The 20,941-nt window shown below is 51.2% G+C and overlaps 1 protein-coding gene across 1 annotated transcript in view; it reads right to left on the reverse strand.

The window, feature by feature from the left end:
• The window catches only part of Sh3rf3 (SH3 domain containing ring finger 3), a 335,414-nt gene that overhangs the window by 70,102 nt on the left and 244,371 nt on the right, over nt 1-20,941 (reverse strand). Inside the window, exon 5 of the mRNA XM_027948923.3 lies at nt 4,471-4,571. Within this exon, the coding sequence (XP_027804724.2) occupies nt 4,471-4,571 (101 nt within the window). The remainder of the gene's footprint in view (nt 1-4,470; nt 4,572-20,941) is intronic.

A 20,941-nucleotide genomic window follows, 5' to 3' on the forward strand; every position in this document is an offset into this window, starting at 1 on the left:
GGCTGAGGAAAAGACACCTCTCCTGTGGGCAGGAGCAGCCCTGCAGGTGCCCAGCTGAGCCCACAGTCAGGTGTCATCCCAGGCCCCTGTGTCTGGAGCCTAGGGGCAGTACACAGGCTGGACAGGCTGGCAGCCGTGGTGATTTGGTGTGGCATGGTGCAACGTCTGTGTCCACGTCCTTTGTCACCCATGTTACTTCTACCTATAGCAGGATCTTCCCTGGCTGTAACAGCCTGCAGATTTCCATCTCCCACTGCATCTTAGTGCCTTAGAGTGTTTCACACCCTTCCTCCTCTAGATGGTGGCTTGCTCACATTTCTCCTAACTAAGTGAAAGATCTTCCCTGCTCCTCCTAGAGGATTCTCTCCAGGTCATCTCTGCTCCTTCCTCTCGCATCTCTCCCCCTTCCCCACCTGCGGGAGGCACCAGTTCTCGGGCTCCTCCCCTTGTTCACACTCGACTGCATCTTCTTAACTCCAAGGGCAGGAGCCACTGGCGCTCATAAGGGCTGACCTGGAGGCTGGGACTGGTGTGCGGATGGCTGGCCTCCAGACACTTCCAGGGCAGGGACCCCGGCCTTGCTGCTGCCCGCCTCAGCCCCAGCCTGAGCAGACTCAGTTCCCTGTGTCCCACTGCACTGACCTCACACTGATCCACTCCACGGCAGGGCAGAGCTGGCCTGTTCCACGAGTTTGTGATGGAAGACCCCTTCCTGATTTGGGCCTGGCTTGGTCACCAGTCCTCGCCCAATATCCCAGAATATGGGGCCCACACTGTTCTTCAGGGTGATTTGGAGGCCTTTGACCATCAGGAAAGGTGGTGGCCAGGTGGCCCCTGCTCACCCCACACAGCCTGTCTCACCTGACCAGCACTGACCACAGAGTCAAGGACCCAGTCTCCACCCGGCATTGCCGGCTGCTGCTTCTCCTGGTGTTCCCTTTCCTGGTCTGCAGGCCAACCCCTCCCTCTGCCGCCCCAGTTCATGATGCCTAGTGGCATCTGGGGAGCCAGCTGCTGTAGGCAGTGCTGGGCTTTCCTGACAGGTGACTGGAAGTTCCTTCTCCCATGGTAAGCTGATGTCCAGTCTCAGAGCATGGCTCTAATGTCCAGGAGTTAGGGTTGCCTGCGGTGCACAGGCACACGAGCCAGCACTGAGGAAGGCTGGGATCCTCCTGAAGGCAGGTCTGATGCCACACCCAGTTTGTTATCTGAGGACTATGCTGTTCCTCCTGCTTCAGCACCTGATGACCAGCATCAATCACACGAGACTCTGACACTGCTGGGGGTGCTAGACGGGCATGGTGTAGCTCTGCCACTCTCTTCCCCATCTCGTGTCAGAGCTACTCAGCCATGGGGGATTCCTCTGCTCTGCTCTCTCCCTAACTCCTTGGTCCTTCATGACTAAGATGCCCATGGAGAAGAGGAGGGAATCGAATCCAGCGTCAGAGGTGCCCCACTCACAAATGTCCTTACCAACCTCAGACCCTCCAGAGAGGTCATCTCTGACCTTCAGATGCTCACATATCTGGCCTCCAGGAATCCCAGCAGGTATCTAGCAGAGAAGCCCCAGAGCCAGAGAGAATTACCAGCACAGCACAGTGGAAAGGGAGGGCATGGGAGTGGGTCAACATCTCCACAGAGGAGTGGTATCTCCATGTCCTGGGTGGGCATAGTCAGTTCCCCTGTCTGTTTGCCAGGGCAATGGAAACCCTCAGGAAATCAGTGACATGGAAACCTTTTATGTGCAAGAAGAAGGGGCTAAGGGCAATATCCTGTCACCAACCAAAAGGCCTAGGAAGCCAATCAGGGGTTGGGTTTCAGGGCACAGGACTTGGCTGTGGAAGTCAAAGTCATGCAGTAATGAGGATTATGAATGAGGGTCCCCTGGAGTTGTCGCATTACTGGTCCCTGTGGTATCGGAGTCCCAAGGCCATCAGCTCAGCCTGGCAGACCCCCCGCACACTGCTGAACGTGAGCTCAACACGAGCTCATCTCATGTTGCAGTCCATTCTTTTGAATATGATTTACAGATTCTGTTTTGGGAAGAGTGATTAGAGAAGGATCAACCATGCCCCTGTGCTAGGTATCCGCTCTCAGGGGACCTCTTGGAACTAAAGAAGATGGCCAAGCGATCAGGCTAGTCTGACTCGATAAACTGACAAGGTCCATCTGATCGATCGTTCCCCAGGAAAAACACAGAAATGTGCTTTCAGTGCTCACGTTTACACAATGGACCACGCATATTGCGGCAATGTGTAGGATATTCCCCAGCCTGGGCCTGCTGCTCACACAGACATCCAAGGACCCACACACAGAGCTTGCCATGGCCAGCCACAGGCCATGCCCACTGTGGTTCATTGGCTGTGTAGATGACCACCATGTCACCGTCCTACCCGAGAAAAATGATATCTAACGGGAGTCTCCCTTCCTGCTACCCAGATAGATGCCTCAAGCTAGAGACACCTACACTCTAGGGGTGAGACAAGGCAGGAGAGAACAGAAGTCTGGACGCACGTCCCCATGGCAGAGTGGGCCAGGGAGGAAGAAGACCCTCTATGCTCGGCACCAAAGTGAAGAGGCATCCAGAACACAGTGTGTCCACGGGTGATGCCTCCAGAGGGTGTCCAGCATGTTCCCAACTTGGGTCTCAAAGACAAAGCAGCTTTCTCTGTGACTAACCTGACATGTGGGAGTGGAGATCCTCTGTACCCAGGAAGGGGGTGCCTTTGAATCTCAGGGAACAACAGGCATTCAGCTAGTTGTGGGGACTCAACATGAACAGTCTCATTACCCTGGCATCAGAGCCATATCCTGTGGACGTGGGTCTTCTTCAGGGATGACGTCCTGCATCCAGTTCTTCAGGAGGAGCCAACCTATTATCCCAACTTCCCCAAGAGCCTCCTCAGGCCCTGGCTGGGGTGAAACTGCATGAGTGGATCTGGGAGCATGATCAGAAAACACTGCTGACACCCCCAGTATCTAAGGTGATTTGGTTCTAGGAGCCCCACGGATGCCATAATCCTCCTTAATCAGCAAGTGTTCAATTCCCTTATACAGAATGGTGCTGTATATTCAACCCATGCACGTCCTCCTGTAGACTTTAAATCACTTATGTAGAATGATATTAATGAATACAGTGTCTATAAATCACTTCATGCACTTGGGTTCAGTGTAGTTCCTGGTGCAGAACAAATTTGAATTTTGCCACTAGGAAATTTCTGGAATGTTCTTCCCTTCCTTTCCCTTTCCTCAGTGCTGAGGATGGAATCTAGGGCTTTGCAAATGTTAGGGGCAAGCACTCTATCACTGAACTACATCCTCAGTTGGCTCAAAAAACTTTGATCCAGGTTTGGTTGGGGTTGGGTGTGTCTTCTGTCCAGTGTTGGTGAAAATTTGAATTTCAACATAAAGACATCTGTAATGTAGCTGACTATCTGTTCCCCTGGAGAAGCTAAGTGAAAACTGGATAAACTTCAAATTTTCCATTGAGTCAGTTCTCAGCAGGCAGGATAAGGGTGAGATAAGGATCAATCACGCCCCTGTAGTAGGTATCTGCTCTCAGTACTCATGGGACCACTAGGAAGGGTACTTGGTCACATTCCTCGCCACCACTGGCCGAAGGCTGACATGTCAACTTGGTCTAACCAGCTAGGTGAAAGTGTGCCAGGACCGTTAAGCTACTTCTAGGAAACCTTTGAAGATTGGCATGGCGCTTTCTCCAAAGCCACATTTTTGACTTTTCTAAAATACATTCCATTCTGCAACCACACAGGTTCTGAATGTCCTTCTGACAATACCTGGATTGCTGGAACTTTCTGTCCTTGCCATTTTTTTTTTTTTGCCCAATTCATACACTCCACCTTAAAATCCACTCAAGAGACTGAGCTCATCGGTAAATGAAAGAGCCGAAGGCTGCCTAATTCTTCAGAACCCTACTTAGATGGGGAATTTTTAAACTGCACGTAGAGAAAGCTGTAATTTAACGGAGCAGATTTTTCTAAACAAGACAAGTGTCTCACTTCCTAGCAGTGATTCAGTGGGTTATATTTGGGGCTGGTGTGCAGCTGGCCCACACTGGGATGGCACTCAGGGTGGATAAATACTCACACGTCTGAGTAGTCGCTAACTAGCTGCTGCCCCTGAGCTCCCGAGGCCACCAGCTACTCCTGCCACTTCCTCCCCCTTCCCTCCCTGAAGGGAAACGAAGGGAGGGAAGTGCTGTGTCTGCTCGTTTCCTGATTGACCAGTACCAGTGTGGTCCCATATTTTGAATATACCCTCCGCTTATTGTAACTGACCTTGGGACAACGATATTAAAATACCCTGCTAGACATCTGTTCCCCGTACCGACCTTCAGGCAGTGTTATCGGGTGCACACAATTGAAAAACCCTATAGAAACTACATGTGTGAATGCTAGCATGCAGGGGGACCAAGGACGTGGGGTGGGGGGAACACAAGGGGCAGCTCACACGTTGAGTGGCAGCTGGACTTTGGGAGATGTGCCCTGCTCTCCAGCCACTGCAGCAGTTCGTGGGACAGCCGTTGGGATGGGTCCAGCTGAGGAAGAGTCCTGAAAACAGACAAGAGGAGACAGGAGTGAAGGGGGGAGATCCCGGCCAAGGGGTGGGGGGGGGACACTGGTCAGGCTGGCATAGGCAGCCAGGTGCTCTCATCTCAGCTGCCTGAACTTCTTTCTCTCCTCCCAAACTCTCAGGCTGTGCTCACCTGGGCTGCTAATAATGCTGTTTTCACCCACTGGAGGGAGCATGGTGGCCTGGCACACCTGTCCTAAGGTGTCTTGTTCAAAGAGCCTCTTCTGAGCAGTATACCATGGTCAGCACAGGAGAAGGGCATCTCAGGAGGCCTGGCTTTATTCGTTTTTGTTTGTTTTTTACTATCATAATTTTTTATTGTTGTTTTCAGATATAAAAGACAGTAGAGTGTATTGTGACATATTTACCTACATGGAGTATGACTTCCCATTCTTGGGTTTGAACATGATGTGGAGGTACACTGGTGGTGTGTTCATATTTGAACATAGGAAAGTGATGTCCGATTCATTCTACTGTCTTTCCTATTCTCGTCCCCCACTCCCTTCCCTTCATTCCCCTTTGTCTAATCCAATGAATTTCTATTCTTCCCTCCTCAACCCTCCTTATTGTGTATTAGCATCTGCACATAACAGAGAATATTCAGCCTTTGTTTGGGGGGGATTGGTTAATTTCACTTAGCATGATAGTCTCCAGTTTCATTCATTTATTGGAAAGTGCCATAATTTCATTCTTCTTAATGGCTGAGTAATATTTCACTGTGTATAATACACCACATTTTCATTATCCATTCATCTGTTGAAGGGCATCTAGATTGGTTCCAAAGCTTAGTTATTGTGAATCGAACTGTTTATGAACATTGGTGTGGAATTTGTCACTGTAGTATGCTGACTTTAAGTCCTTTGGATATATATACTGAGGAGTGGAATAACTGGGTCCTGTCTTTATTCTTAGAATTTGAACTAATTATTCTTGTATCTGTTAAAATTCAGACAAAACCTTTCATACTGCAAAACATGAGCTTATTTCAAAATGGCACTGTAGGAAGCTGAAGATTAAAAGAAAGTCAGTCTCTATTAGTGGACAGTGGCAGGCTACAGGGTGGCCAAGGTTTACAGAGCACAGCACCTGCTCCCAAGACCCTGCAGGGCTCTTCAAGGGTTCTTTATGCAGGACATGAACTGAGGAAAGGTCTAGTTCAAGGTGGTACCCTCTAGGCATCAAGTGTGTGCTGTGATCTATGGTCACTATGGGGTTAAGGGTGGCATAAGGAACCTGAATGCCAAGGAAATTCCTGCCTGGGGAGGGGAATCTTTAGACTCGGCCCATGAGGGCCAGTGTTGTCCCCGAGTCCCCTTGCTACCTAGCCTACTATACTGCTCCCATCCTCCATGGGATAGCTGTCTTGTCCTCTTCTTCAAAGGTATTAGGAGGCATATGGGTTAGATTGTGCCTCCATCCCCCAAAAGATAGGTCCAAGTCCTTACCTGGCACCTGTGAACATGACCTAATTTGGAATAAAGGTCTGTTGCAGCCAGGGTAGGAATACTGAGAAAAGAGTGCCTTTGATTAGAATGGGCCCCCAGATCCAGTGACCAGTGCCCTAATACGACACAGAAAGAGAGAATAGAGACAGAGGGGAGGGAAAGTCTTGGGCCACGAAGGCAGAGCCTGGAGCCAGGTGTCTACAAGTCAAGGAAGGACAAGGACTCCTGGCAGCCTCTAGAGGAGAGGAGAGAGGCACGGGATACATTCCTCCTCGACCTCTGGGGGGAACCAACTCTGCTGACAGCCTCATTTTGGATTTCTGGCTTCAGAACTGTGAGAGAGTGATTTTCTGTTATTGGAGCCACCCAGTTTATGGAAGCCCCAGGAAACAACAGAGAGGTGGTTTCAGGGTGCCTGGGGAGAGTGAAGATCCATGTCCAGCATCGAGGCTGACAGCATCTACTCCCTTCTAGGGCCCCGGAAAGGAACAGAAGAGGAATCCCGACAGACCCTGGAGCCAGGTGTCTGTGGGCCAGACTGGCACCTTGGCAGAAAGCAGGTGGGTCTGGGAGTTGCCCACGTGTGTCTCGGATTGTGTATCCTCAGGTGGACAGAGGTCACTAGAAACAGAGGTCACAGAGATGAGAGGAAAGAGCCCCCTGGAAAGCTCCCTGCACCTAAATGGACTCACCCCCACTTCTTAGCTGGGAGGGACCAACGAGGTGCTGCTCACAGACTCTCGGATGAATTCTGACCTTGCCCAGCGGATGCGCTCCATGGCCACAGCACACGTGCCATCTCCACCAGCGGAGATTCGGGCAATGAGACCACACCACCGAGAGATGCAGCTTCCTTGCACCCAAGGACTTACTTGCCTTTCCGATTCTGACACTTGGGAGGGGACCCATAAATTTTTAAGAAGCCCCCTGACAAAGAGAAGGCTGGGTTTCCCAAGGCAGCCTCCACACAGATCTCACCTCTGGGGCCTCTGGGCATGGAAAGGCTATGTGGGGGCTGGGCCAGAAGTTGGGGGACATTCCTTCCTGTCAACAGATCCTGGGGTCCTCTGTTTCCACACTGCCCTCTCATTTAGGAAAGCAGTGAAAAGGTAGCCATGGGCTCAGACCTACTGCCTCATGGGGGACCCATCAGGAAGCTCAGCCAGGATCAGGGACAGGGAGCAATGGAGCAGGAAAGGGCAAGGGTGCTCTGAGCACTAGCAGCCCTCAATGCTAGGGGCCAAATATGGCCTGGGAATGCGTATTATCCCCACCAGAAACTTATAAATGGGTATTTTTTTTTGAAGAGAGAGAGAATTTTTTAATATATATTTTTCGGTGGGCACAATATATTTTATTTTATGTGGTGCTGAGGATCGAACCCAGCACCCCACGCATGCCAGGCGAGCGCGCTACCGCTTGAGCCACATCCCCAGCCCATAAATGGGTATTTTTAAATCGCCACTTTACAAAATGAGGAAACTGAGGCACAGAGAAGTCAGGTGGAGGCTCACATTCACACAGCCAGCGAGCAGCCAAGGCCAGACTGGAACTCCTGCAGGCTGGTGCAGGATCCCACTGAGCAGCTGCTACTCCATCATAGTGGTCACAGCAACACAGATTTGCTGTCTTAGAGCCCTCAAAGTTACAAGTCCTAAAGTCAAGGTATCACGGAGGCCATGCTCCTCCTGAAGGCGCTAGGGAGGTCCGAATTTCTAGTCTTTTCAGCTTCTGGAGCCACCGGTGTTCCTCAGCTCTGGCCCCTCCCTACACCCTCAGAGTCAGCAGCATCTCACCCTCCCACCCAGATCCATAATCCATGCCTCCATCATATCACTACCTTCGTTGACTTTGATGCCCCTCCCTCCTACAGGACCTTGGGATTACACCGGGCCCACCCGGCTCACCCGGGATCATCTCCCCATCTCAGCATCCTGGTCCCTTTTGCCATGTGCAGTAACCCCTTCACTCTGTGTGCCAGAGTGGCTCCCACATAGTCGGCTCTAAGTCCTAGTTATCTGGGCTTCTCTCTTTTCAAGTGGGGGAGAGAGAGAGAGAGAGAGAGAGAGAAAAGGGGAAAAAATCCTGTCGACCTAGCAGTTTCCTATCAAGAATGAATCCTAAAATAATCGGAAAAGTCAGAATAGAAATGCGGACAAGGACTTCACTGCAGAACTATTTATAGTGTGAACAAATCAAGCGACTAGAACTCAAATGTCCCACAGTAGAAAGCCGAATGGCCGATGACAAGTCAGGACACCATGCCGTGCTAGAATCTACAGAGATGGGCCGAGGGGGTGGGGTGGAGTGCATGAAATGGAAAAGGAGGTCAGAGAAGTGGATATGGAGGATTACCTCATCGCTATAAAAAATGTATGTATATTTTCTGGCCAAATCTGGAAATTTACATATCAAGTGATAACACTGGGCTTTGTGGGAGTTGGGATTTGGAAGAATTTTATTAATTTTTTTAAAAGTTTAGTCAGATGCAATGGTACACACCTGTAATCCCAGCAGCTCAGGAGGCTGAGGCAGGAGGATCACAAGTTCAAAGCCAGCCTCAGCAACTTGGTGAGGCCCTAAGCAACTTAGTGAGACCCTGTCTCAAAATAAAATATAAAAAAGGGCTGGGGATGTGGTTTAAGTGGTTAAGCACCCCCGGGATCAATCCCTGGTACGAGAAAAACCAAAGTTTATATGTCCAAATTTTATGTCACTTAGTATGAAGTGACAATGGTTTTCTGTACATTCACATTAATATAAACTTACAGGGTTAAGTCGTTGAGGTCTGTTTACAAAGCAAGCTGCAGTTGGTAGTGAGTCCATGCCTTCCTGCGTCCACATGTGCCATCTTTGTGGGTGATGCTGGGAGCTGATGGGAAGGGCCAGGGGTGAGGCTGCAGCATTAGCGGGAGGGCTGGCATTCGTGTGGTCAGGCCCAGGTGGCGGTGCACAGTGGCAAGACAGTCAGGTGGGCAGCAGGAGGAACAGATACACAGGATAACTGACCCAAACCAGTCCCATGACACCTTCCTTAACATGTCTCCTTCTCCAGAACAGCCAGACTAGTACTCCACATGCAGAGCACCAGCCAGTGTAGAGGTGGGGACTGCAGAGAGCATGCCCAGAGTCTGCCCTAGTCTGGCCACTGAATCGCCACCTTTCCAATGTGCCCAGTGGCCTTGAGCTATTCAAGACATAATTCAACAGAAGGAATAATGCATTTGTCGAGGAGAGACAGAGAGATGAATTTTCATCTGCTGGAAGGGCAGGGAGAAGTCTTGGCTGAGAAGGTGAATTTTGCCGGAGTGTGTCTCACAATACAGCAGCATCAGGCAGCCTCCTATTCCCCTGGGTAAGCCAAACATCAAGCACCCCATAGGGCGTATGTGAGGAGGCTCAGAAGGACTCGGCTTGGGGGACTAAAGGACTCATGGCAGAAGCAGCCACAGGGCCCCGTTGGTGGTATTGGCCATCAGCTGCTAAAACACTGACTGAGCCTAATGACAGCTTAAGGGAGTTTTGCTGGAAATCTGGCCCTCAGTTGGAACTTGATACGACAAATACATAGGATTTCACAATTGTACCCTACTTAGAATTGGAACACGAGCAGACAGGTGTATTATGGGCGTGAGGATGTGTATTTTCCCAAGATCAGGAGGAGAAGACCTAAAACGGATGCTCTGCAGGGCCACGTGGCTCACCATGGCCGTGCCTTCCTGGCACCACTCTGCAGCAGTGCTCAGAGTACGGGTGCCTTGGAAGTCCTGCTGGGTGGCAGCAGTACCAGGTGGGCTCTGCCCTGGGGGATACAAAAACTAAATATGCCAAAGAATGGTGGTGAGCTGGTCATGACTTCCCAACGCAGATGGAGTTGGGTCCTCCTCTGAATCAGATCCTCATCTTTGTCACCATCGATGCCAGGATGGGAGCAGGGGCTGGGGAACCCTCTCACTCACCAGCTGAGCTATGGCCTAGTGGGGACCCCAGACCTCTATACATGGAGCATGACTGCCAGGATTGTGGGGGCTGCTCAGTGGCCTGCAAGCCAGCCAGGTGCAGCTGACCCCAGCAGGAATTGCAGGGTCAAAATGATTCCGATTAGAAACTGACTGTAAAGGGCATCGCATAGGGATCCCAAATGACCAGCACCCTGCTGCCCCTCTTGCATGCTATAGAGTACTGCCCTAATGCACTTCCACATCCCAAATGAACAACTTCTCCTGAGATATTTATGACTGTCACAGTAGCATATTATATGAGAGAGAAGTCCAGTTTGAGATCAACTTTGATACCAGATGTCAGGGTCCTTACCTTCCAACTCTGACCACATTCCACAGGGCTACCTAGGTCCCTGTCACGGGCCAGCTTCCTCTTCACTGCAATGGCCTCTCTGATTCTGCTTAGATTTTCAATGGCTTCATTTTACATGATTCTCAGCATTTAGGGCAAAAGTGAGGAAGTCAGGCAATGATTAAAAATAAGAAAAGAGGAGGGGCTTTGATTGCTTTGGAATAAACACACTGGGGGATGCTGCCCTGGGACAGACATCCATCTTGGCTCTGAGATCAGCTGGTGGAAATCTCTTCTTTAATTTCAAAGCCAAGTCCAGCCCTGTTCACCACAGAGCTGTGCCCATCTGCCCTTTTGCAGGAAAGAACATTGACTAATAAAGTAGGTCTGCATCATATTATTTGTGAAAGACTCCAAAAGGGTCACGTATCAGGATTCCACTTGGGGGTCAACCCATAAATGTTGGAGAGCCGGCCAACCAGGCAGGTGGCTTGATTCTCAGATTCACTGATTCCACAGAACAATAATTCAGCAATCCCTTTAGGTCTGATGTCTAAAAATACAGGTCAAGAGCGTTTAACAGGAGCCCAGAATCAACTGGGTGGGACCCTGCAGCATCAGCTGGCAGGGTCATGAGTCAGTGAGGATGCCTTCATCAGATGGAGTTCACCATAGTGCCAGCAATAAAAAGAAAATGTGCTCAGGAGCCTGCTAATGCTGCATGGCGTCCTCCAATACAACAGAGCTCCGCATAGGTGGCTCAGGGGCCAGAGCTTGACATGACCGTGCCATGCTCTGAAGCCAGGAAAGACCCTAGCTCCTACACCTCTTTCTCTCCCCGAGGAAGAAGCTGCCCAGCCGAGTGGACATGCACGCCTTGGAGCCGCTGGTCAGTAGGAACTGGGCTATCCTTTGTGATAGTGACGTGCTCAAAGAACTCACAGCCTCCCCAGTTACTGGCATCAGCTTCTAGCTGCCTTGCTGCGGTTCCCCGATTCTAAATCGTCAGGTTGTTACCAACACTAGAGGCCCCTTGCTACAGTTTAATGGGCCCCTAAGTAGTTGCAGGGAACCAGGCCATATTATTTGCTGTTGGGATTAATAAGAGAGAAAAATGTGTGTGTGGCGGGGGGTTGTGGGTTGGCAGGCGGCATAGGGGCTCACAGCTACTTTCTTCCATATTGGCACAGGCGAAGACCCTGAGAAGAAACATCTCCTCATTTTAATTTTTAATATGAGTCCAGAAAACACTGTCATCACCCCGAGGAGTAGTGAACGAGCATGTTTTATTCATCACTCGCTACCATTCCATTACGCACAGTGTAAATCAGACCCTTATGAACTTGCCTCCCAAAGAAAACTTTAGAATAAAACATTTATGGCCTGGTTCCTCTGCTTAGTTCTGCAAAGAACGGTGAGCAGCTTGTGTAGCCAGAGGGCCAGGGGGCAGGGCAGAGGCCCAGGAGCCCAACCGAACAAGAGAGCTGCCCAGGGGGAGGAGACTGGCTGGCCTTTTGCCCACATAACTTCTGCCATTCACTCACCACCTGAGGTGGAGGCTAAATTTACCTCCACGACTGTTGGCCACCCTCTCTGCCCCCACCCCAGGCACTCTAGGTTTGCTTCTGAATGATTATATGCTGGAGCAGCCCAGCTGCTGACTGGATTGTCTGGCTCCGAGACCAACAGACTCAATCACATATCTGGCCCAGAGTCCCTGCCCCTGCTTCCGTTTTTGTGAATGAAGTTTTATTAGCAGCCAGACACATCTACCCATTTACATGGCCTCCAGCTGTTTTGACCTTGCAAGAGCAGAGATCTAGAGTTGTGACAAAGCCCACATTACTCCCCAAATCTAAAATATTTACCATCTGGTCCTATACCACAAAATATTTGCCAACCTCTGCTGCAAGAGTCTATCACGAGAGCATGAAACACCAGATTCTGCTGCCAACTTACCGGAAAATATTTTGGACCAACAAACCACAGCTGTGGCCAATAGCTTGACAAGTCACCCCATGACATCATTAAGGAAGATAAACCAAAGAAGGAGACTTGAGAGACTGAGGCAGGACCACAAGTTTGAGGGGAAACCCTCGGCAACAAACGGAGCCTCTCCTGTACTGGGAGAGGATGCAGAAGGAATGGACTGAATTCAACTCTAATTCAGTGTGAACCACACTATCCACCTACTTCTCTGTGGTCTGCATGCTGCAGAAACATGCTCTGCTCAGCGCCGCTCGTAGGCTGGTCTTGTGGATCGGCAATACCAGGATGACAGAGGGAACACCGTGGCTCACGCAGCCTGGGCATGAGAGTTCAGGGGGTGCATGGGGTCAGGGGAAGCAGCTGGGACTCCTGCCCCCCACCCACTACACCCTGCCTCCAGATGCTGCCACAAGATGGGGAGACAGGTGGTCCAAAGCTCAGCACGGAAGAAATCAGAGTAAACTCTGGGAAGACAGAGAAGAGAAGGGTGACACAGCCAGGGGAGCCAGTGATGTGGGGAAGGTTCTTAAATTCCTCATCCTGCAAGAACCACGTGCACCTTTGTACCTCAGCCCCGAGATCTGGACAATCCTGGAGGAAGCCAACCTCGGTGACACTTGGTGTCTCTTCTGACTGGGTTTCTTCCCATTTTCTGTGTGCTGATCTGTGGTCCTTCCTACCTTCCACCCTCTGTGGCACAGATTCTGTTCTCATCTCCCAGGGGACTGGGTGTCCCTAAGAGGATAGGGATCCATGACAATCACCTCCCTGTATCTATCCGCCACCGGGTGCAGGGAAAGAACCAAGGCAGCCCGGAAGTCAGCAGGCATTCCTGGGCCAGCAGGTGCTCCTGGGTGCTCACCCCTGCCAAGGGGACACCTCCCTTGATGGTGTCCTTCCCTTGTCGGCCAGTGGAGGACCCCAAGGCATAGGCAGAAACCTGCAGATATGGCTCCTATCTCACCAAGCAGAAAAAAAAATTAAATGCCATCAGCACCTAATGTTGTGCGTGAAAAGTTTGGAACTCAACAAAAGTAGAATCAGGGGGTTGGGGCTGTGGCTCAGTGGTAGAGCGCTTGCCTAGCATGTGTGAGGCACAGGGTTTGATCCTCAGCACCATAGAAAGAAAGAAAGAGAGAGAGAGGGAGGGAGGGAGGGAGGGAGGGAGGGAGGGAGGAAGGAAGAAAGGAAGGAAGGAAGGAAGAAAGGGAGGCATTGTGTCCATCTACATGTAAAAGTAAAAATTAAGAAAAAAATAGAATCAGGATGCTCAGTCTTGGGCAGCCAAAGCATTCTCTGTCCCCACTTCCAGGCTAAGTCATGCAGGCACAGCTACTTCCAGATTTGTAGGGAAAAAAAAATCATTTGGGGGTGAAATCTTCACCATGGGATTTCTTGTGTTCACCTGAGCTCACTTGGTAACTTTTTTTCTTTTTGGTTTGGTTTTTCATGCTTCCTTATAAAGCATATAATTAAATTCATAACTTTCTAAAAATGATTTAAAGGAAATAAGCCCGGGTGCTCGGTCATGCCGGCAGCTCGTGCTGTGCAGGTGGGTGCAGAACCAGCAGGCTGCAAAGCCAGTAAGCAACTGAGACAAAACAGCCTCCGAACGCCAGGCCTGGGGCAGCCAAGCTTGTCATTTTCTTCGGCTCTTTCCCAAGCACTTCCTCCCACTCGGAGCATCCTGTCCACCCATCCCACGGCAGAGATAAGACCCAGACAGCAAGGGGAGCTGCACCTGCAGAAAATGGCAGGTTGGCGATGCATTTTAAAGGTGCCCAAGAGCTTCCAAGCAGAGCTCTCCTGATTTATTTCTCAGACACGGAGACACTCGAGAAATGTTCTTTTGATGTTCTCCCAGCTGAATTCCAAACACCTCCCCTTCCACCGATTTAAAAGGGCATTTCCCCCATCTCAAGGGGTTGCTTTCATGGGATTGATCTGTGGGCCATCAGGCCCTCAGCAGCTGAGAGGCGGGCGAGGCTGAGTGAAGGAGACTGCACCTTGGCTGCGCAGGAGTGGGCCTTTGTCAGCCCCCATGCGGGGGCTTATTGGGGACCGTTACCTATGCAGGTTGTCAGTCCTGCAGAACCAGCGCTTACCACATGGACAGTCCAAGGACAGCCATCAGATCAGCACCGGCCTGGGCTGTTCACAAGTGTCACCTCATCCCTCAGGTCCGTCATTTTCTGCAAACAGCTTTGCCTAACCTCTGGGTTCAGCGTAAAGACTTAGAGATAGAGACGGGACCCTGGGAAGCAGTGTTCTGGCCTCTGGTAACCAGGACTTGGGTTCTCCTCCTTGAAGCTTCATTAGACTCTGCATTGCCACACCCTTCAAGGGGGGCAGGCGCGTGAGACGGGCCACTGCATTGTTGCCACCTTTCGGCCCTGCCCAGTCCCTGGAGACATCCTGCAGCAGGGGTCGGCAACTTTTTCCTGCAAAGGGTCCCATAATAAATACCTTGTGGGTCATACCATCTCTGTCACGGCTACTCAGAACCTCTGCAGTGGCCTAAAAACAGCTATAGATGTTAGGCAAAGGGGTGGGCGTGTCTGCATCCTGAAGGAACTTTGATTTATTGAAACAGGCAGTAGGCCACTTGGCCTGTGGGCATTTGGCAGTGTCCTGGTATGAGGACACTATAGAGCTAGGCCCTGAGCTGCCTGTGATTCACCCAAGTGTGAATAGGAAATGAGCCTGTTGCTTTATGTCTCCAAGAGTGAGAGAATGTTTGTTACATGGCATCACCAGCTAATGCTGACTGATGCAGAGTGCTCCCTTGTGAACTGGGTCCGTTGAGGTTCCTTCACTAGTTTGGTGACTACCTGTTTGATTTCTGATTTGGTTTATGAGGAGATTCCTCTAAAATGTAAGTACAGTCATGCGGTGCATACTGATGTTTTGGTCAATGATGTACTGCATATAGGATGATGGTCACATAAAATGATAAAGGATCTAAAAGCATTCCTGACATTTAGAGATATCATAACCACAGGCATTCCCCATGTGTCTGTGGGGACACTGGTATAGACACACCTACTAGGCTGCCGGTGGTATAAAAGCAGAGCACATACACGTGTGTGTACAGAACATAATACCTGTTAATGATAGTAGATGACTGGTTTATGTATTTACTTCTCTGTGGTACTGGTAATTGTGTGTTCACATTTTCTATATGTATCTTTATCGTTATTTTAGAGTGTACTCCTTCTTCTTAAAAGAAAAGGAAAAAAAAAGACTGTAAAACGGCATGCTGTGCTACACCGGCAGCGACCTCAGGCCTCTTGTGTTTACTGTGTCTCCTGATCACATCGAGAAGCCCTACTGAGTGAGCGACCCACCCTCTAGGTTTCTGTAAGTACTCTTTCTGTTTGCAGTATGACAAAATCAACTTGCAATGCATTTCTCAGAACATGTCTCCGGCTGTCACATGACTTGCAATCATTTCCCAATTTGATTCAATAACTTTGATAAGCAAATATCTGAATTTGTACTTATGGAGTCAGCCCCAATAGCTACTCTCCCCCTCTCCTTCTCCATGACATCCTTCTTCCCCCAGGGGAAAGTTCCCCCAGGACACGTGATTGCGACTCCATTATTCACAAGGAGATGAGCTGGCCCTCTGACCTCTCCAAAGAGCAGGGAGAAAAAAATTCTTTGGGGTATAAATGTGAGCAGGGCAGCCATCTGAGGCTCGGCCTGACCCTGTGCCCCTTGGGAGCACTCAGCAAGACACCTCACAGCTGTGCCCTCTCAAGTCCTTGAAGTGATCTGGAGCCTTCAAGGAGCTGGTAGTGATGGGAGCTGTCCTTGTGGGGAAGGCCACCGAGCCCAGCAGGCGTCATGTTATTTTAAATGTAAGACCATTCATGGTACAATGCTGCTGACCCAGGTCAGAGGTCACATGGCCCACCCGAGAAGAAAACTGCTACCGATGGGTCAGGTATGGTACACAGGCAAATGGGACCCAGTTTCTGCCCTGAGGCACCCAGAAACCTAAGGACAGGGACAGCCCTACACACAAATCAGTTTCTGTGGTGGACATGGAGACAGCTAAAGAATCAGTCTGGTTGGTGGAAAGATGACAGGGAGCCACAGAAGGCTGCAGAGAAGAAATGAACATTTCAGAGGGCCACAAAGAGTGGGCAGGAAGTGTGTGTGTGTGTGTGTGTGTGTGTGTGTGTGTGTGTGGTGTGTGTGTGTGAGGTGGGCAGAATAGTCAAGTCAAGGGACAGCGAGAAGAGATGAGGGTTGGTGGGAAGGAGTGACTTGCCCAGGTCTTGGTGAGGGATGGTGGGCCTGGAAGGCAACCTGGGACTGAGTGTCAAGGGCTTCCAAGATCACCTGGGCAGCTCCAAAGATCCACTTTCCTGCAGGGAGATTCAGGAGGGAAGGCCAGGCAAAGAGACTGAGCTTGGGAAGATGCAGGGTCTTGGCTGAGGACACTGGAGACAATATATTATCCTCAGCCCCACACACACTCCTTTAACCACCACCCTACAGAGCCTCCAGGGTCCAGCACAGCATCTACCCAGAGAAGGAATACAGGAGAAGAGAGAAATGACTTAAATACATGAGGCTCTGAAGCCCTAAAAGTTCTCTCTGGAACCTCAGGCTGGTGATTCACTCCGACTTCCTAAGCATCAAGCAAAGTTGCTGGGGCCATCATTCGACACGCACACACACCAGGGAGGGGTGCCTTGTGTCTCCTCATCTCACATCAGACCACACTGGGGGAGGCACAGCGGCTGTGTCACTTTAGAGACAAGACAACTGCGACTGCAGAAGATGAGGTCAGGTGCTTTGCCAGGGTGGCAGGTACTGAAAATATTGGCTCTTAACTACCAGCTGATAGGTTCAGAGAAGCTCAGCAACTCTCCCAGGGGACACAGCCAGAGAGGAGCCTGAACTCCAGTCCAGGGCCCTGCTCTGCACTGTACTGAGTCAGGTTTTTGCCTCAAGGAGAGCGAGAAGGGGGGAGAAGAGTGACCTTATGGAGCACTGCTCCCTGCAGACATCCTCTGCAATCTCCTGCAAGGTCTCTATGCCCCGAGTCAGCCCTGTGCACTTGAGAGGAGAGGATACGAAGGGTTAAGGGACATCCTGGCTTGTCCCGACCACTCCTGACAGCCCGAGTGGGCCAGGAAGGCAGGGAGGCTGGCCAGAAGCTCAGCACTCAGTCGACCCCCAGGCGCTGGGCCTCAGCTTCCTCGTCTCTAAGATGGAAGGATTAAACCTACTGGTTCACTGCGTGGCAAGGTGAGCCACCAGGGCACATGGGGGGAGCTGAGAGTGACGAGAAGCCAAGACAGAGGGTGTGAGATCAGGGAAGGAGTTATCAGGCCGTGTGGCTAGAGGAACAAACCGCAGACCTGACCCTGGCCAGTCATTCTAGGGAGACCAGCAGCTGGACAGCTGTGCACCCTCAGGCTTCACAGTACTCAGAGCACTTGCCCGAGAAGCAGGGACACGGGGAATGGCCTCTAGTCTCCTCTGGAGAATCCACAGGCCTCGCTCTTCCTTTCCATTGTCAGGTAACACAAAAGAGAGAGAGCAAGTGAAACACGTCAGGTGCACCGAAGAGCTGAGTGAAGACTCAGCCAGCTGGGACCCTTGCCCTGATCTCTGCCCACCCACCCAGACTGGGCATCAGCTACCACGGAGGCTCCATGAAGGTGTGCATCTGGTCTGCATTTAACTCACCTTCGGTCACAGGAATTTAGAATCAAGCCAATTAAAGGGCACCACAGCTGGCGCCTGTTTGGGCTGCTCTTTCTGATGTATGTCTGTCTGCACACACAGCTTCCTCCAACAGCACCACGTCCTACGAGGCACATGCCCTGGCAGAGCCCATTTTGCCCATGGGCCTCTGCTGAAGCCAGCCTCACCACGAAGGAGACTTAGCATGGGGCCCAGTGAGTGGTCCCTTTTCCACTCCCGGCTGGCCAGGCTTCTGGGGCAGATGGCATGCTGTGTGCCCCTTCCTACAGAACCCAGCGCAGTGTTCAATAAGAGCTCAGTATCCATGTGACAACAGCTGCACCCCCCGTTTTAGTCAGCTATTTCGATGCTGTGACTAAAGGATCTGACCAGAACAATTGTAGAGGAGGAAGAATTTATTTAAGGGCCCACAGTTTCAGAAGTCGGTCCATAGAAGGCTGGCTCCATTCCTCGGAGCTTGAGGTGAGGCTGAATATCCTGGTGGCAGAGTGTGGTGGAGGGAAGCAGCCCATAGCATGATCAGAAGGAGAGAGAGAAGTCTCCCCTTTCCAGATCAAAATATATAACCCGAAGCCACGCCCCCAATCCCCACTCCTCCAGCTGCACCCCACCACTTCAGTTACCAGTCACTTAATCCCTATCAGGGGATTAATTCATTGGTTGGATTAAGGCTCTTGTCACCCACTCATTTCTTCTCTGAACCTTCTTGCATTGTCTCTCATGTGAGCTTTGGGGGACACCATATCTAAACCATAACGCCCCTCTCTCAAAAAAAAAAAAACCCACACTGGGACACTTGACACAATATCCTACAAACCCTGTGATCCTCATGGCTCAAGAGGAGCTGGGTGGGCAGGTTGAAGACTGCACATGCCTGTGGGTCAGCGTGGGTTCCAGATGAGCATCCTCACTGACCTCGCATGCCTGTCACCCCAACCCCTGGCCCGCAGGGGCCAAGGATTCATCAATCAGTCAAGATGTTCTGTGTCACAGCCTGAATGGACAGAGTGGGTCTCAAGGGGCCCATGAGGGGCAGGGCCTGCTGCTGTGACCCTCAGCATCACCCTGTGCCTGTGGGCATGGAGGAGCCTGGGGCAGCAAGCCCTCCTTCTCTCCCTACCCTGGCCCATGCCCATGGTGCTGGTGCTGCCCCACAGGAGGCCTCTGCTTGTGGGAGAACACAAACAATGATACTGATTTCTTCAGGCCACTGATGGCTAAGCCCAAGTCTCATCCACTAACCACAGAATGCTGGCTGGGGCTCCTCTCAAAGGGCACATCTAGCATGGTGGGGAGAAAAAAAATCTACTGTGGCCGCAGTCAGACCTGGGTCTGGTTGGCCTTGGCCACTTTGGATGAGTCCTCAGGCCAAGGGACTTCCTGATCAGAGTCATGGGACCAGGAAAGTGACAGGAACCAGGAAGACAGCACAGAGCAGAGGGCAGATCCGGAGAGCTCGGTGTCTGGGCACAGGCAGACCATGGAAGGACCCTTCAGCCTCAGGAGGAGTGCAGAGTTCACCCTCTGCCACACCTGCAGGGGTGCCCTTTTCCGTTCTCAATAGCTCCACTAAATTAGGACAGGGAGACAGGCTGTGACTACTTTGTTGGATCTCTCATCCTTTAGAGTGACCCAAAAGACAGTCCACAGCCTGCTCATGACCTTCAGTAAAAGTCACTGCTGAAGAAAGGATCCTGGGATCCCAGACCCAGAAAAATCAGCTGGTTCAGATCCCTATGGAAGAAGACGGTGCACAAGTTGAAAAAAAAATGTCCTTCCTTTCCCATGGGTGCTCTACAGCAGACACCAGACGACAAGCCCTGGGAAAGGGGCCCTCTGCTGTATTAACACAGGGGCCTTGGCAACAGGGGGGCCAAGCGCAAGTGAGGATGAGAGGCCAGAGAGAAAAGGGGACCCTGCACCTATCTGTGCTGAGACCACGACTCTGGGGTCTAAGGAAAAGTGCCAGTAAAGATGCTCCCATCCCACAGAGACTTGGCAGCAGCTCCACCAAAGTCTGTCAAAAAGCCCTGCTGGGCTCCTTCTTCAGAATTCCCAGGGAGCACTGAGGGGGTGATCCTTAGACCCCCCACCCACGAGCTGTGGGGCTGTGGGCTGGCGCTACCTGGAGGCTCCAGGACCACCTTCGGATCAGGAACAAGACTCCTCTCTCCTGACTCTCTGCCTTCCCTCCTCCCTTTTATTGATAGGGGTCCCCAACTGCAGTGGGGGTGAGAAAAGTGAGGAAGGCGAGAAAAGAGCTCCCCAGGTGGAGCACAGGACAGCGATCCTGCGCCCCACTCCCCTCCGTAAGTACTTCTGTCAGCCCCGCTGCTGCAGCTGCCATCTGAACTGAGTGTGTCATAGAACACAGATTTCAATTGTCTATGTCATCAGCAGCTGCCCAGGCTACCAGGGAGAGACCAGCGCTCTGGACCAGAACTGTCGCAGCTTAATGGTCGTGGTGGCTAACAGAGTGCGAACGCCATCTAGTCTTAGTACCGCCATGACAATGCCACCCACGCCTTGCTGGGGCCTCTTACTCAGCATCTCCAGGTCATTGGAGCCAAAACCAAGCAAGACCCTGCTGGAAACCACTGATTTCTGCCTTTACCCCCTGGGTATGCATGGTCCAAGGAGCAGGGCAGTGTTGACCACTGAGCCTCTGCGCCCCTTATGGAACAGCTCTAAGAGTTTAGCCGAGGTCAGAGGGCAGGGTTAGGGTCCAGATCAGATTGCACCTACCCCCTTATAGAAAATGTACCCGCACCAGCCCTTCATCACTGTGAACAAACTACCTGAAAAGAACAACTTAGAGAGGGAAATGCTTATTTTGGCCCATGGTTTCAGAGGTTCTGTCCATGGTTGTCCAACTTCATTGCTTTTGGCCCAAG

This window comes from Marmota flaviventris, chromosome 14 (assembly GCF_047511675.1).
Source record: "Marmota flaviventris isolate mMarFla1 chromosome 14, mMarFla1.hap1, whole genome shotgun sequence".
Classification (NCBI taxonomy): domain Eukaryota; kingdom Metazoa; phylum Chordata; class Mammalia; order Rodentia; family Sciuridae; genus Marmota; species Marmota flaviventris.